This window comes from Galeopterus variegatus, unplaced genomic scaffold (assembly GCF_000696425.1).
Source record: "Galeopterus variegatus unplaced genomic scaffold, G_variegatus-3.0.2 Scaffold225, whole genome shotgun sequence".
Lineage (NCBI taxonomy): Eukaryota > Metazoa > Chordata > Mammalia > Dermoptera > Cynocephalidae > Galeopterus > Galeopterus variegatus.
This window is the reverse complement of record NW_007726336.1, coordinates 243574-257704: the sequence shown is the minus strand read 5'-3', so window position 1 is coordinate 257704 and position 14131 is coordinate 243574. Positions and strand designations below refer to the sequence as shown.

At 34.9% G+C, this 14131-nt stretch overlaps 1 protein-coding gene across 1 annotated transcript in view; it reads right to left on the bottom strand.

Annotated features, from left to right (window-relative positions):
• AUH (AU RNA binding protein/enoyl-CoA hydratase) overlaps positions 1-14131 on the bottom strand; it is a 171315-nt gene that overhangs the window by 112778 nt on the left and 44406 nt on the right. The window contains exon 5 of the mRNA XM_008566156.1: positions 4411-4497. Within this exon, the coding sequence (XP_008564378.1) occupies positions 4411-4497 (87 nt within the window). The remainder of the gene's footprint in view (positions 1-4410; positions 4498-14131) is intronic.

Genomic DNA, 14131 nt, shown 5'->3' with positions numbered 1-14131 from the left:
AAAAAAAATAAATAAATAAATCAAATCTGAACTTACATATATATTTTTTCTTTTTTTTTTTCTTTAAAACTAGTCAAGTGCAGTAGTGAAAAGGGGGAAAAGAATGGAACAAGGAGCTCAATCTGTATCCGTAACTGACTGTGAACAATCAACCGAGATAACTCCCTAACTTTAGACCAGCCCAAACATCTATGCCACTAACAGGAAGTTTAGTCAACTGGCATTAATAGTAAGTACTGGACTTAATTCAACATCTTACTCCTTAACGTGTCCTAAGTTTACGCTTCCTTTTCCTCTCCACAGTTTTTTAAGATTAGATAAACTTTTGAGGGTTTTTGTTTTGTTTTCCTTACTACTCCCTCCACCTCCCTACTCATTTCCAAGTTTTATGCGCAATTTTTATTCTGCGAATTTCACCAAGAATACAAAACCCTTAGGTGCAGTATTTTATGCTCCCTACCAGAGAATACGAAGTCTTTAAAACCTTTAAATCTCCAAAAAGCAAAAACCAATAAAAAAGGTCTGGGCTAAACAGTCCAAATTAGAACTGGAAGTCAGCAGACTTAAAAAATAAATAAAAAGGATGGATGACTAGAATTAATTCCAAACAACAGGGAAATATAGAGAAAACAGAAGACATCCAAGACAAAAAGAAGGAAAATCAGACCCAGTGCTTATTTTTTTGTATACCCTGTGAGCTAAGAATGGTTTACATTTTTAAATGCTTGGGAGAAAAAATTAAAATAAAAACACGATATCATAATAAATGAAAACTATATGAAATTCAAATTTCAGTATGTATAAATAAAATTTTATTGGGAAAGAGCTATGTATATTTGTCTATACATTATCTATGGCTGCTTTCCCAATACAATGTCAAAGTTGAGTAGCTGTGAAAGAGATCATATGGCCCTGTGAAGCCTAAAATATTTACTATATGTTCCTTTAAGAAAAAGTTTGCCTGCCCCTTGTTTTTAACATATGAAATGAGCAGATTAGATTAAGATACTTAGTTTCTACATGCCTTTCAAAAGTTCACTAAATAATCCCCCAAAATAATGTTCAAATGTAGTCTATTTTAATGTTATAATAAAAAGTATCTTAAATATTAAGGAACTCTTGGAGAAAAAAATGGAGATTGGATCAGGACTCTGAGGCAGGACAGAATAGAAACATGCCCCAGGGAGGCTGTCATAAATATTCAGACTTAATCAGCAGGAGCTGCCTCATTGTCTGACAGTTAATGAGCCCATAATGAGTTGACTACAGCTTAACCACCGTACCAATCAACATGCTACACCTGGAACTTTGCAGATTACAAAAACTACAGCATCTCTGCACCAGGAGGAAAATAAGTACAGATAACTACTATACAACCTTCCAACCTTCTATAACACTAGACTGGAAAAGTCAAAGTTGAGGGAAAAATGAACCGACTGAGCATAACCAAAAACTTCAGAAACTCAGGGATTCACAACAAGAAGCTAATGCAACCTTGTATCAGCCTGTTAGGCCTTAATTACCCTAGATCCTCCCCCATAGCTGAATATTCCTCCCCTTAGGATAGAGAAACATCCTGTTCCAGAACAACAAATAAACCCCCTCCTTAGGAATCCATGGCACGTTCCTCCCTCACTGCACATACTTTCACTTTACAATAAATCCTATAGTTTGAACATTCCATCTGTCAGTCCCTCTTCCTTTTCTTTCACTCGTCCTGTGAAAAGTTCTCTTCCCTTGTTTGACCAAGAACCTGTAACTGCCATCTGGTAACAGACCCAGAACAGAAAAAGTTACAGCTACAATCACAGAAAAGGAAATGTCACTGCAACAGAGTCTCAGAAAAAAATTCTGATTTCAGAATCAATAAAATAAAAAAAAGACTCTGCAGGAAACATCAAGGTAATTATAACAATGAAACCAGTTTTAGCCACTCCCCCCCTAGCATATATATAAAGTTACAGAAAGCATCAACTTTACCTCCAAAATCAAGCCCTCTGACCAACTTCTAAACAAAACTCATGCTCTACCACAGAAGACATATGAACATGAAGTTGAAGCTGGACAGAGAGGGAGGGAAGGACCTAGGATTATACAGTACCAGCACAGAATGAAAAGGTAGAACAGGCAGCTAAGCAATAACATTTACAGAAACAAAATACATATTTTTAAAATTTTAGCTCTAAAAAAATTTTTTTTAAATACCAAAACCACACAAGACCCCAAAAGGTGTTATTCCATGGTCAAATTCTACTAATTTTTCAAGTAACATGACTTCTATGTGTGGAAGAGAAAAAAATAGAACACTTTTCACCTCATTCTATGAAGGTGGTATAACCTTGATACCAAACGAGAAAACGAGAGAAAAAGCAAAATTAGACCAATCTCATTTACGATTATACCAAAAATATTTGAAATTCAACCTAGCAATATACCTGCATATTAAAAACCACCAGAATCCCTAACTACAATGATGAGGTAGGGTTTATTCTAGTAATATAAGGCCAGTGCAGCACTAGTAAGTCTATTAATACAACTCAGTATAGTAAAGGCTAACTAAGGTAAATTCTATTATGTATTAATTACAATCCTGACATACATTTAAAAAGCATTTGAAAAACTTTAATAATTATTCTTGATTAAAAACCAGTAACAAACTCCAAACAATCTGAAATAGATGAAACTGCCTGAACTTGATAATTACCAGGAAAATATTATAAGCACTCACCAAAGTCAAAGAAAGATAAAGATGAACACACTCACCTCAACAAACAAATACTGTACTGAGGGCCCTAGCCAGTGTAAAAATAAATGAAAAAACATAACAGCAAAACATTGGGAAAAGAAAAGATAAAAATTTCATTATTTGTAGATAATTATTAATAGATAATAAACTTTTCATCAGGAAAACACAAGAGAATTAGTTGAGGAAGAACAGTAACTAACAGAAGTAATTAGTAAGCTGGCATGATATAAAATAAGCACATAAAATTTAATAACTTTCCTACAGACTTACAATAATAAGACTGCAATACAAGGGGGCAGAGGGAGGACCCTATTCAAAGGAATAAATGCTATACAATAGCTAGGAGTAAATTTGAGGGAGAAAAAGATACAAGACCAAAACCAATATGAAGAAAACCATAAAACTTCCTTGAAAGATACTAATGAATGACCCCCAAAAATGAGAGCCATGCATACCACAAACAGTAGGATTCAATATCAAACATATCAATTATTTCTTAACAAGATTTAATGAAATTCTAACCACAGTCTCAATGGATTATTTTTTCCCTTTTACCTTAAAACATACTAATTCTAAATTCATTTGGAAGATCTGATGTGTAAGAATCGACAGAGAAAATCTTCAGGTAAGAATAATGAAGGAAACCTAATATCTTCTAGATATTAAAAGTTTAAAATTGAAAGCTATTGGAATCAAACTAGGGCAGCACATTAGAAGACAATATCTGTATCACATTTAACAACAAAACATTAATATAAAAATGTCTTTTAAATAAATGAGTAGTTAGTGAATAATCATTTAAGAGGAGGATGAAGCATGTGAAAAGGCAATTTACAGAAGGGGAGGCAAGCTTAATTTGAAAAGGTAAGACATCACATAAGCATTTTTGGGAAATGCAAACAAAAATGTTGAGATGCCTGTTTTGGGGGGTTTTTTTGATTTGTTTTTTTTTTAACCTTAACAAACTTAAAATATAGCTGCATTAAATTCTGGCAGGAGTATGAGAAAAGAGGTACTGTCTTATAACTGATGGGAATATAAATTATCACAATCTTTTTGGAATATAATTTGGTAGAATTTATTAAAATATAAAATGAAAACATGACACTTGGGACAGCAATTTCATATTTAGGAATTTATCCTTAAGTACAAGGATATTCAACACTTTATTATAAATAACACAAATAGCCAAAACAAAACAAATCAAAAAGCTAAATGTTTGTTAATGAAGAAATAATTTAAAATTCTGAATAAGTCAGTGGATTAGTATGTAGCAGTAAATTAAAAAGTAATAATAAAAAGTTGATATGTACTGTAATTTTAAGGAAACAATATGATCCTACTTACATAAAAAACTCCCCCAAAATCCAAATCTATAAATGTTTTTGTATACAGATATTTTACATCAAAGGCTTATACCAAACTATTCTGTTTTCTAATAAATATCTTCATATGCCATGCCATCAAACATAGGAGGCATCTGTAACTATAAAATATTTTACATAATTCTTCACATGAAATATATTAAGTGCTGTTTTAAAGCAACCAATTGTAAGGTCATGATTATCTAATTACATAATTATTTGAAGATGGTATGAAACATTTTAAATCTGACATTTAAGATCATCTTCAGCATGCTGAAAGGAAAATTTAATTGTGCTTACCAATATCATTAATCACTGCTCTTATTTTGGAGACAAAAGGACCAACTTCGCTGGAATTCATTTTGGCTCTTTCCTTAAGGTCAGCACCTGCAAAGAATTTTATTTACAAATACAACCTAGTTATAAACAAACTTTTAAGGCAAACAATTTAAAATTTACTTAAGAGTAATACATACTTTGAAGATCAACTGAATTGATCTAAGGGAATGACATTACCTACGTTTCCCTTCCCAATAACCATTATCAGCGAGAATAAAATATTTGTTTATACATCTACCATGTGCTTAAAGCAATGTTTCTCAAACTTTCTGGTCTCAGGACGCCTTCACACTCTTGGAAGAGACTATGTTTGGATTATATTACTCAACACTTACTCTATTAAAAACTGAAACTAAGAGACTTTAAAAATTTAATGTACTCATTTAAAAATACAAGAAAACCCATTGTTAACATAGATGACTACAAAATTGGTGCCACCATCTCAGTTCTCACAAAGACCCTGACAGTTTTACCCACTTCTTTTGCTGCATTACTGCAAATGCCAACCCACTGAAAAGGGCAAATCATGTTTAGTGCTATGAAAATCATTTTGACTACACGGATGCCTGCCTTGGTGATTGCAGACCACTTTTGAGAATCACTAGTTTTAAAGTATGAAGAAACTAAGGCTGGCCCATGGCTCACTTGGGAGAGTGTGGTGCTGATAACACCAAGGCCACGGGTTCGGATCCCTATATAGGGATGGCTGGTTAGCTCACTTGGGAGAGCATGGTGCTGACAACACCAAGTCAAGGGTTAAGATTCCCTTACCAGTGATCTTTTTTAAAAAAATACAAATAAAAAAATGAAGTTTGAAGAAAATGACAATTTCATAATTATGACTTTATCACTGAATCATATCTTTGGAATAGAGAAAACTAAATATATGGAATTCCTTAAGGGATCATTAACTCTGAGCTCAATGAAGAACATTTGTTTCAATAAAATTAAAGATCTGAGAAAAGGTTGGTTCCAATTTAAATAAACAGACAAATAAACAACAAACTAAAACTACAGTACAGAATGCAATCACTCAGCTCTTATTCCATTATAAATAATCATAACTGCACATAATATCAAGTACAAGGTGGGGCATTCTGACCTCACACATGATCACAGGGTGAGAGAATTGGAGTTAACAAAGCACATATCCTACAACCCATCAGTTCTTACAGGTATATATACCCTAGAAAATCTCTCAAAAACAAACCCAAGAAAATATGTACAATAACATTAAATGCATCATATACAGAAGAAAAAAAAATTGGAAATAACTTAGTATCCATCAAGAGGAGAATAAATAAAACTAGGACATATTTATACAACAGAATGTTTAACGTTTAAGCATGAAAATGAAAGAATTAAAGTATAAATACAGATAAATCTAACAAGTAATACTAAAGGAAAAATACAATTACAGAATGATACACAAGTAAATAACCACTTATACATGTTTTTAAAATAAGAATGCTATTTAGAGTTATAAAACATACATGAAAATGATAAATACCAAATTCAGTTGGTGGTTGGGAGGGACGTGACTGGCAATGGGTACATTTCAATTTTATTTGTAATACTGTATTGCTTAAGTTGGGTGGTGGGTTCTCAATATGTCAGTCTTTAATCGTTTTGGGATGCCTGATATATGTCTTCATAATTAATTTTTCCATGAAGAATTAAAACCAAAGAAGAAAAATGTTACCAGGGCCCCAAAATTTTTAAACTAGTAGGATGTATTTGCTAAAAGAAATAATAAATGGTTCAACTCACTGCCATTTAAAACTAAGACTACAACCTAAATCAAGAATATAAAATGTTGCTTAGTACAAGTTGGCTATTAAATAGTGGTCAATAAGAGTGGCTAGATGCTGTGCAACACGGTGGGGGGTGGGGGGAGTAGATGAAAGATGAATGGCATGAAGAGGAGCCAAGGCAATGAAGAAAAGAAGGCTGCTGGGCCCTGGCCAGGGGCTCCGGGTGATGTGATCCAGGAAGAGACCCTGTAACTGCCTCCGGGTGGGTTCCACCATCATCTAACATACACCCCAGTTCTGATTCTGGGACTTCACGGCAGGCTGTGAAAAACCACATTCTGGGGTTGAAGAGGCTGGGCCACTGGAAGCCTCGCCAGCAGCCAGAGGGAATCGAGGCGGGCACCTATAGCCCCTTCACTCACATCAGACCCAGCAGAGAGGTCTGAAGGCCTTATCTGCTCAACAGTGGCGTGAGACTTCTTCAAGATGCAAGGTTTATTTTAGAAATAATTATCTTTCTCCATGGAATGTTAAATATTGGTAACCTCCAGACTACCTTTTTAAAAATTTTACTACATTTTTTGCTTTTACTTTGGAAATACATCCTCAAATCTCAAACATTTCCCAAAATCATTTTGCAGTACCCAAAGTCTTCTTTGAGACCTAGAATTTCTCAATTCCATTACTTTCTAAATTCAAATCCCTTAAATTCATGACCACTCACCTCAAGAGAGCTGTTACCCAGCAATCCTACCGTATTTCCCTAGTCTATCTGCTCCGACTCTTCTATATGTACTCATCCTAGTCATTTCCTAAATTCTTTCTCTCCTCAAATCTCAAAACCTCCTACCAATCCTAATACCAACTTACTAAGAAAACAGAAGCATTCAGAAGAGAAATTCTAACAACACTCACCTTCCAGGACTTGGACCCATATACTCTGCCCTGACTCCTGCTAGCCCTGGATGGACCAACTCATGAGTGAGGCCAACCGATGCCCTTGTGTACTGGATTTGACCACTTCTTGTCTCCTCAGGGTCATCACTTTGGCACTTCTCTCCCTGGCTGGCATCAGTATCATCCCTCCTTAGAGACTCACTTCCAGTAGTATACAATAATGGTATAATACTGCCATCTTTTAAAAACTCATGTAGACCTTCCACTGCCAACTATGATGGGATAGGTTATTATCAGACAAATTCTTCCACAAAGCACTGGAGAAAATGTGTAAGACAGCTGTTTGAGTGCAATGGAGAGCCACTAAGGCAACCGGGATGTAAGAGGCGGGGAAGCGCCTTCTTTTCCCCCACAAAGTGTAGGTTTCATCATACACTGGAGGGGCTAGCTAAATGACATGGCAGGAAACAGCAACTCAGAAAACTGCAGTCTCCTGGAGCTGGCATTGAGGATCACTGGTCCAGCCAGGACTTAGAGGCCAAGATCCTGGAGAAAAAGGAACTACAGAGAAGAGAGCCCACTTGAGGAATATGCACATTTCTGAGATATAAATTCCTAAGCAATGGCACAGAAGTGGAAGAAGAAAATGGAGCTCAGAGCTTACCAAGGAAGAGGACCCTTTATAAACACTCCAGGCTTCAGTTGAGACTGCTAAAGGTTAAATACAAAACAGGATAAATACAAAGAAAACTATACCAACTACTGAAAAACAAAGACAAAAGAATACCGAAAATGGAGCTCAGAGCTTACCAAGGAAGAGGACCCTTTATAAACACTCCAGGCTTCAGTTGAGACTGCTAAAGGTTAAATATAAAACAGGATAAATACAAAGAAAACTATACCAACTACTGAAAAACAAAGACAAAAGAATACCTTAGAAGCTACTAAAGAAAAAAGACACATGAATATCTAAAAGAATAAGACTGACAGCTGACTTCTCAACAGAAAATGGGGAAAGAAATTAACTACCAATCTAGAATTCTCAACTAAGCAAATCCATCCTTCAAAAATGCTGGGAAAGTGAAGACATTTTCTCTCAAACACACACACACACACACACACACACACACACACACACACACACAATTTGTCATCAGCAGGCCCACACTAAAAGAAACACTGAAGAAAGTTCCTCAGGCAGAAAATTATGAGAGGAGATTTTCAAATCTTATATTGTTTATGAGAGTTGTACTTTAAAATCTAAGGCACAGAATGGCTAAAGTAAAAGGGTAAAAAACATGCAAACACTAACCAAAACAAAACTTATAAAGTTATCCAAATATCTAACAAAGAATATCTAAGACAAGAAACATTACTCAAGCTAGAGGGTCACTATACAGTAATAAATAAGATAATCTACTAAAAAAAGTCTTAAGAATTTTAAATTAGCAAGGGATATTGTAAAACAGCCCCAAAATATATAAAGCAAAAACTGACAGAATCAAAAGAAAAACTGACAAATCTATAATCAAGTGGTTTTTAGCAGAACTCTCTCAATAACTGATAAAACAAGCAGGCAAACATTCTTATCAAGCGTTCCTATCAAGAAATTAGAAATAGGAAAAAATTAATCCCAAAGTAGAAAAGAAGAAATAACAAAAAATGGAGCAAAAATGAATGAAAAAGAAAACAAATGTGTAAGAATGAAAAATCAAAGAATCTGGTTCTCTGAGAAAACTAAAGTAAATGACAGACCTTTAGCAAGACTGATCATGGAAAATAAATCAAGGCACAAATACTGACATTAAGAATGAAAAGGAAGATGATACTATATATAGATTTTACTAACATTAAAGAGAATATTACTAACAATTTTGGCCCAATAAATTTTGAAAGGTATATGAAATGAACAAACTCCTTTAAAAAAAAAACAATAAAACTGATGAAGAGAAAATCTGAAAACACAAATATATACTAAAGAAATTCAATGTATAATTTAAAACTTTCCCATTAAAAAAAAAAATCCTCTATGTTCATATGCCTCCAACAGAACTTACAAATATGTAATAAAAATAATTTAACATCAATTTTATACAGATTTACATGGAGAATAACAAAACAAAAACCTGCTAAGAACACTGTAAGAAAAAATATGACAGGCCAATCTTTCTCATAAACCCAGTCTCAAAAGACCTAAATAATATATTAGTAAATCATAGCTACCAGTAATGTAAATAAAATATGATACATAAGCACCAAGTTACATTTATTCCAGGAGTCAAAATTGGTTTAGTATTAAGTTTTTCAATTTACCAAATTAATGGAATAAAGGTGAAAATCATATAAATTTTCATTAGTTGCAGAAAAAGTATAAAATTCATCACTCATTGTTTAACATTTTCACTGAGGTATAATTCACATAAAATAAAATTCAGTCACTTTATGTATACAATTCAATGATTTTTAGTAAATATACAAAGCTGTACAACCATCACAATTTTAGAACATTTTCATTATCACAAAAAGATCTCTCATGCCCATATGCAGTCACTCCCTGTTTCCACCCCAACACCATTTAACCACTAATCTCTTTTCCTATAAATCTGCCTTTTCTGGACATTTCATATAAATAAATTCATACAATATATGGTCTTTTGTGTCTGTTTTCTTTCACACAGCATGTTTTTCAGGTTTATCCATGTAAGAAGCATGAAATCAATATATATATATATTTTTTAATTACCAAACACGAGGAGTATTCCTTGTATGGACATACAAACCACTTTGCTTATCCATCATCAGGTGACAGACATTTGGGTCACTCCCACTTTTTAACTATTAAAAATGCTGCTATGAACATTCGCTTACAAGTCTTTGTATGAACAAATGTTTTCATCTGTCCTGGGTAGGTACTTAGGAGTGGAATTGCCAGGTCATACTGTAAGTTTCTGTTTAACTCAAAACAACAACAAAAAAACCCTGCCAATTGTTTTCCTAGGTTGAGTGCATTTTACATTCCTACGAACAATGCATGAGGATTTTTATTTTCCTGCACAGTCACCATCAATTGTCTTTTTCATTATAGCCATTTCAGTGAGTATGAAGTGGTACCTATAATCGTTTTAATTTGTATTTCCCTAATGATTAATAAGGTTAAGCATCTTTTCATGTGCTTATTGGCCATCCATATAGCTTCTCTGGTGAAATATCCACTTGTATCCCTTGCTCATTTTTTTAACTGGGTAATTTGCTTTCTGCTTATCAAGTTCTAAGAGCTATATCTTAGATACAAGTCCTTTTTCAAACATGTGATTTACAAATACTTTCTCTTAGTCTATGGCTTTTCTTTTCTCTCTGTCTGATCCTGCTCAGGAAATACTCTGGGCCAAACCTCAGGAGCTCGGCTCGATGGCATNTTTTCTTTCACACAGCATGTTTTTCAGGTTTATCCATGTAAGAAGCATGAAATCAATATATATATATATTTTTTAATTACCAAACACGAGGAGTATTCCTTGTATGGACATACAAACCACTTTGCTTATCCATCATCAGGTGACAGACATTTGGGTCACTCCCACTTTTTAACTATTAAAAATGCTGCTATGAACATTCGCTTACAAGTCTTTGTATGAACAAATGTTTTCATCTGTCCTGGGTAGGTACTTAGGAGTGGAATTGCCAGGTCATACTGTAAGTTTCTGTTTAACTCAAAACAACAACAAAAAAACCCTGCCAATTGTTTTCCTAGGTTGAGTGCATTTTACATTCCTACGAACAATGCATGAGGATTTTTATTTTCCTGCACAGTCACCATCAATTGTCTTTTTCATTATAGCCATTTCAGTGAGTATGAAGTGGTACCTATAATCGTTTTAATTTGTATTTCCCTAATGATTAATAAGGTTAAGCATCTTTTCATGTGCTTATTGGCCATCCATATAGCTTCTCTGGTGAAATATCCACTTGTATCCCTTGCTCATTTTTTTAACTGGGTAATTTGCTTTCTGCTTATCAAGTTCTAAGAGCTATATCTTAGATACAAGTCCTTTTTCAAACATGTGATTTACAAATACTTTCTCTTAGTCTATGGCTTTTCTTTTCTCTCTGTCTGATCCTGCTCAGGAAATACTCTGGGCCAAACCTCAGGAGCTCGGCTCGATGGCATCTGTTTGTATTAGCAAGCTGAATCTTCACCTGGCTGAGGCCAATATTCTTAGAAAGATTCTTGCCCTTAAGTGTTAATGAAAGGGTTGGTGGGTTGTCAGCTCTCATCCTTCCACACACAAACACACTTCAATGATTCTCACCACCACAGTGGCAGAATCTGAGTCAGAATCCAGGCTTTCTCACTTCTGGTTAGAACTCTTTCTTGGTGGTTTTTTGAAGCACAAAATTTTAATTTTGATGATGTCCAATTTATCAATTTTTTCTTTTATCACGTGCTTTTGGTATCATATATAAAATTAACACTCATTCTTGATTAAGTTCTCTTAGCATACTAGAAAGAAAAAATAATCTTTTTAATCTAATGAAGAGTACTGTAAAAAACCTACAGCTAATATCATCTTTAATGGTCAATTATTTAAGGCCTCCTTCCAGAGATCAGGAATGAGAAATGGGTATTCACTATCACTTCTAAACACTGTAATAGAAGAGTGTAATAAGGCCAATTTAAAAATTATATTGATTGGAAGGGAAAAATTAAAACTGTCATTATCAGATGATTTAATTGTATATGAAGAACAAATCAAAAGAATTTACAAACTATGAAAAAAGTAAATTTAGTAAAGCTGCTGGACATAAGTTCAATATATATAAATAAATTATATTTCTATATACTAGAAATCTGAATGTGAAATTTTAATGCCATTTACAGTAACATTCAAAAATCAAGGAATAAATCTAATAAAAAAAATGGGCCGGCCCGGTGGCGCACTGGATAGTGCGCCGCTTGGGAAGCGCAGCAGCGCTCCCACCCGAGGGTTCGGATCCCACATACAGACCAGTTCCTGCTCACTGGCTGAGCGAGGCGCGGGAGCAACGCCGAGGGTTGCGATCCCGTTGCCGGTCCCCAGTCCGGTACGGGGGCAACACTGAGGGTTGCAATCCATTGCCGGACACGGAAAAAGACAAAAAAAAAAAAAAAAAATGTATAAACCTTGACACAAAACCTGTAAAACCTTACTGAGATAAAGATGTCCTAAATAAACAGAGGAACATACGCTCATGTGTTAGAAGAGTCCATATGAAAAGATGTAAATTCTCTCCAAATTAACAGATTAAATGTTATTCCGATCAAAAACCCAATGTTTTTTGGAAATTGACAAGATGGAAATACAGAAAGCAAATAATAATCAAGATATTCTTGAGAAAGAAAAAGTTGGAGGGTCTATATTCAAATAAGAACATGTATTACAAAGATACAGTGGTTAAGAAAATGTCACACTGGCTCAAGGACAGAGAAACAACTAATGGAATAGAATAGCAGGTCCAAAAAGACACGTATGATTTATACCAGAGGTGGCACTTCAGGCGTGATGGACAGATGGACTGTCCACTAAATGGGAAGAAGGGAGACAATTTAACATTCATATGAGAAAAAACAATTCTTCACCCTTACTTCATATTATATACACACAATAAAATCAATCCATGGCAGAATACAGGCCTAAATGTGAAAGGTGAAATTTACCATCAACTTCTAAATGAAAACATCCAAGGGCTGGCCCGTGGCTTAAATGGGAGAGTGCAGTGCTGATAACACCAAAGCCACGGATTCGCATCCTATATAGGTATGGTTGGTTAGCTCCCTGGTTGAGCGTGGTACTGACAACACCAAGCCAAGGGTTAAGATCCCCTTACTGGTCATCTTAAAAAAAAAAAAAAAAAAATCCAATAAAATTCAAGAACTTGGTATAGGCAAAGATTTTTAAAAGACTTCTCACAATATTTTTAAAAGGAAACACTGCACTTCATTAAAATTAAAAACTTCTGTTCATCAAAAGACATCGTTAAGAGTGTGAACATGCAGGGCAAAGAGTGGAAGAAGATATCCGAAAACATGTATTCTGCACATACAAAGAACAAACTGGTAAGAAAAAGACAAATAACCCAACTATAAAATACTGTCAAAACATTCAAATGGACACTTCACAAATGAGGACATCCAAATAGCTAATAAGCATATGAAAAGGCATGTAAACATGATTATTCATCAAGGAAACACCCGTTAAAACCACAAGACGGTTTCATAAGCACAACATAGCTAAAGTGTTGGTGGAAATATAGAGCAATGGGAACTCTGACTTAATGCTGCTGGGAGTAAAATGGGCACAATCACTTTGGAAAGCAATTCCCCTCCAAGTACATACACAACAGAAATGAATGATATATTCACTAAGAGACACGTACAAGCACAGTCACAGCACCATTATTCGGAACAGCCAAAACCTGGCAGCACCCCAAACAACTATCAGTAGTAGAATGAATAAACTATGAAATATTCCTACAAGGAATACGATCGTATACTCCTAGATGAACACTACACATTGAATCTCACAACATGTTGAGGGAAGAAGTCAGCTTCATGAGTCAGTCCAGCTACATAAGTTTGAAAGTAGGTAAAATTAGCATTTGGTGACAAAAGTCAGAAAAACTGCCAATGTTTTTTCGGTGGGAAACAGTCAGGTGAGTTAATTTTGTAGAAATTTGTAAAATTTCATACTTATGATTTGTACAATTTTCTGCATGTACATTACACTTCAATAAAAAAAGTAAAAAGAAAAAAAATCCTGACTCCATATGCCCTACCTCCTCCAGCTACTAACAATTTCTCTCCTCCTTTTTAAAGCCAAAGTGCTCAAAAGAGGTAGCTTCCCATGCTGTCCTCCTACATTATGTCTCTAAACAATGGAGACAAGGGCCGGCCCGGTGGCGCACTGGATAGTGCGCCGCTTGGGAAGCGCGGCGGCGCTCCCGCCCGAGGGTTCGGATCCCACATACAGACCGGTTCCCGCTCACTGGCTGAG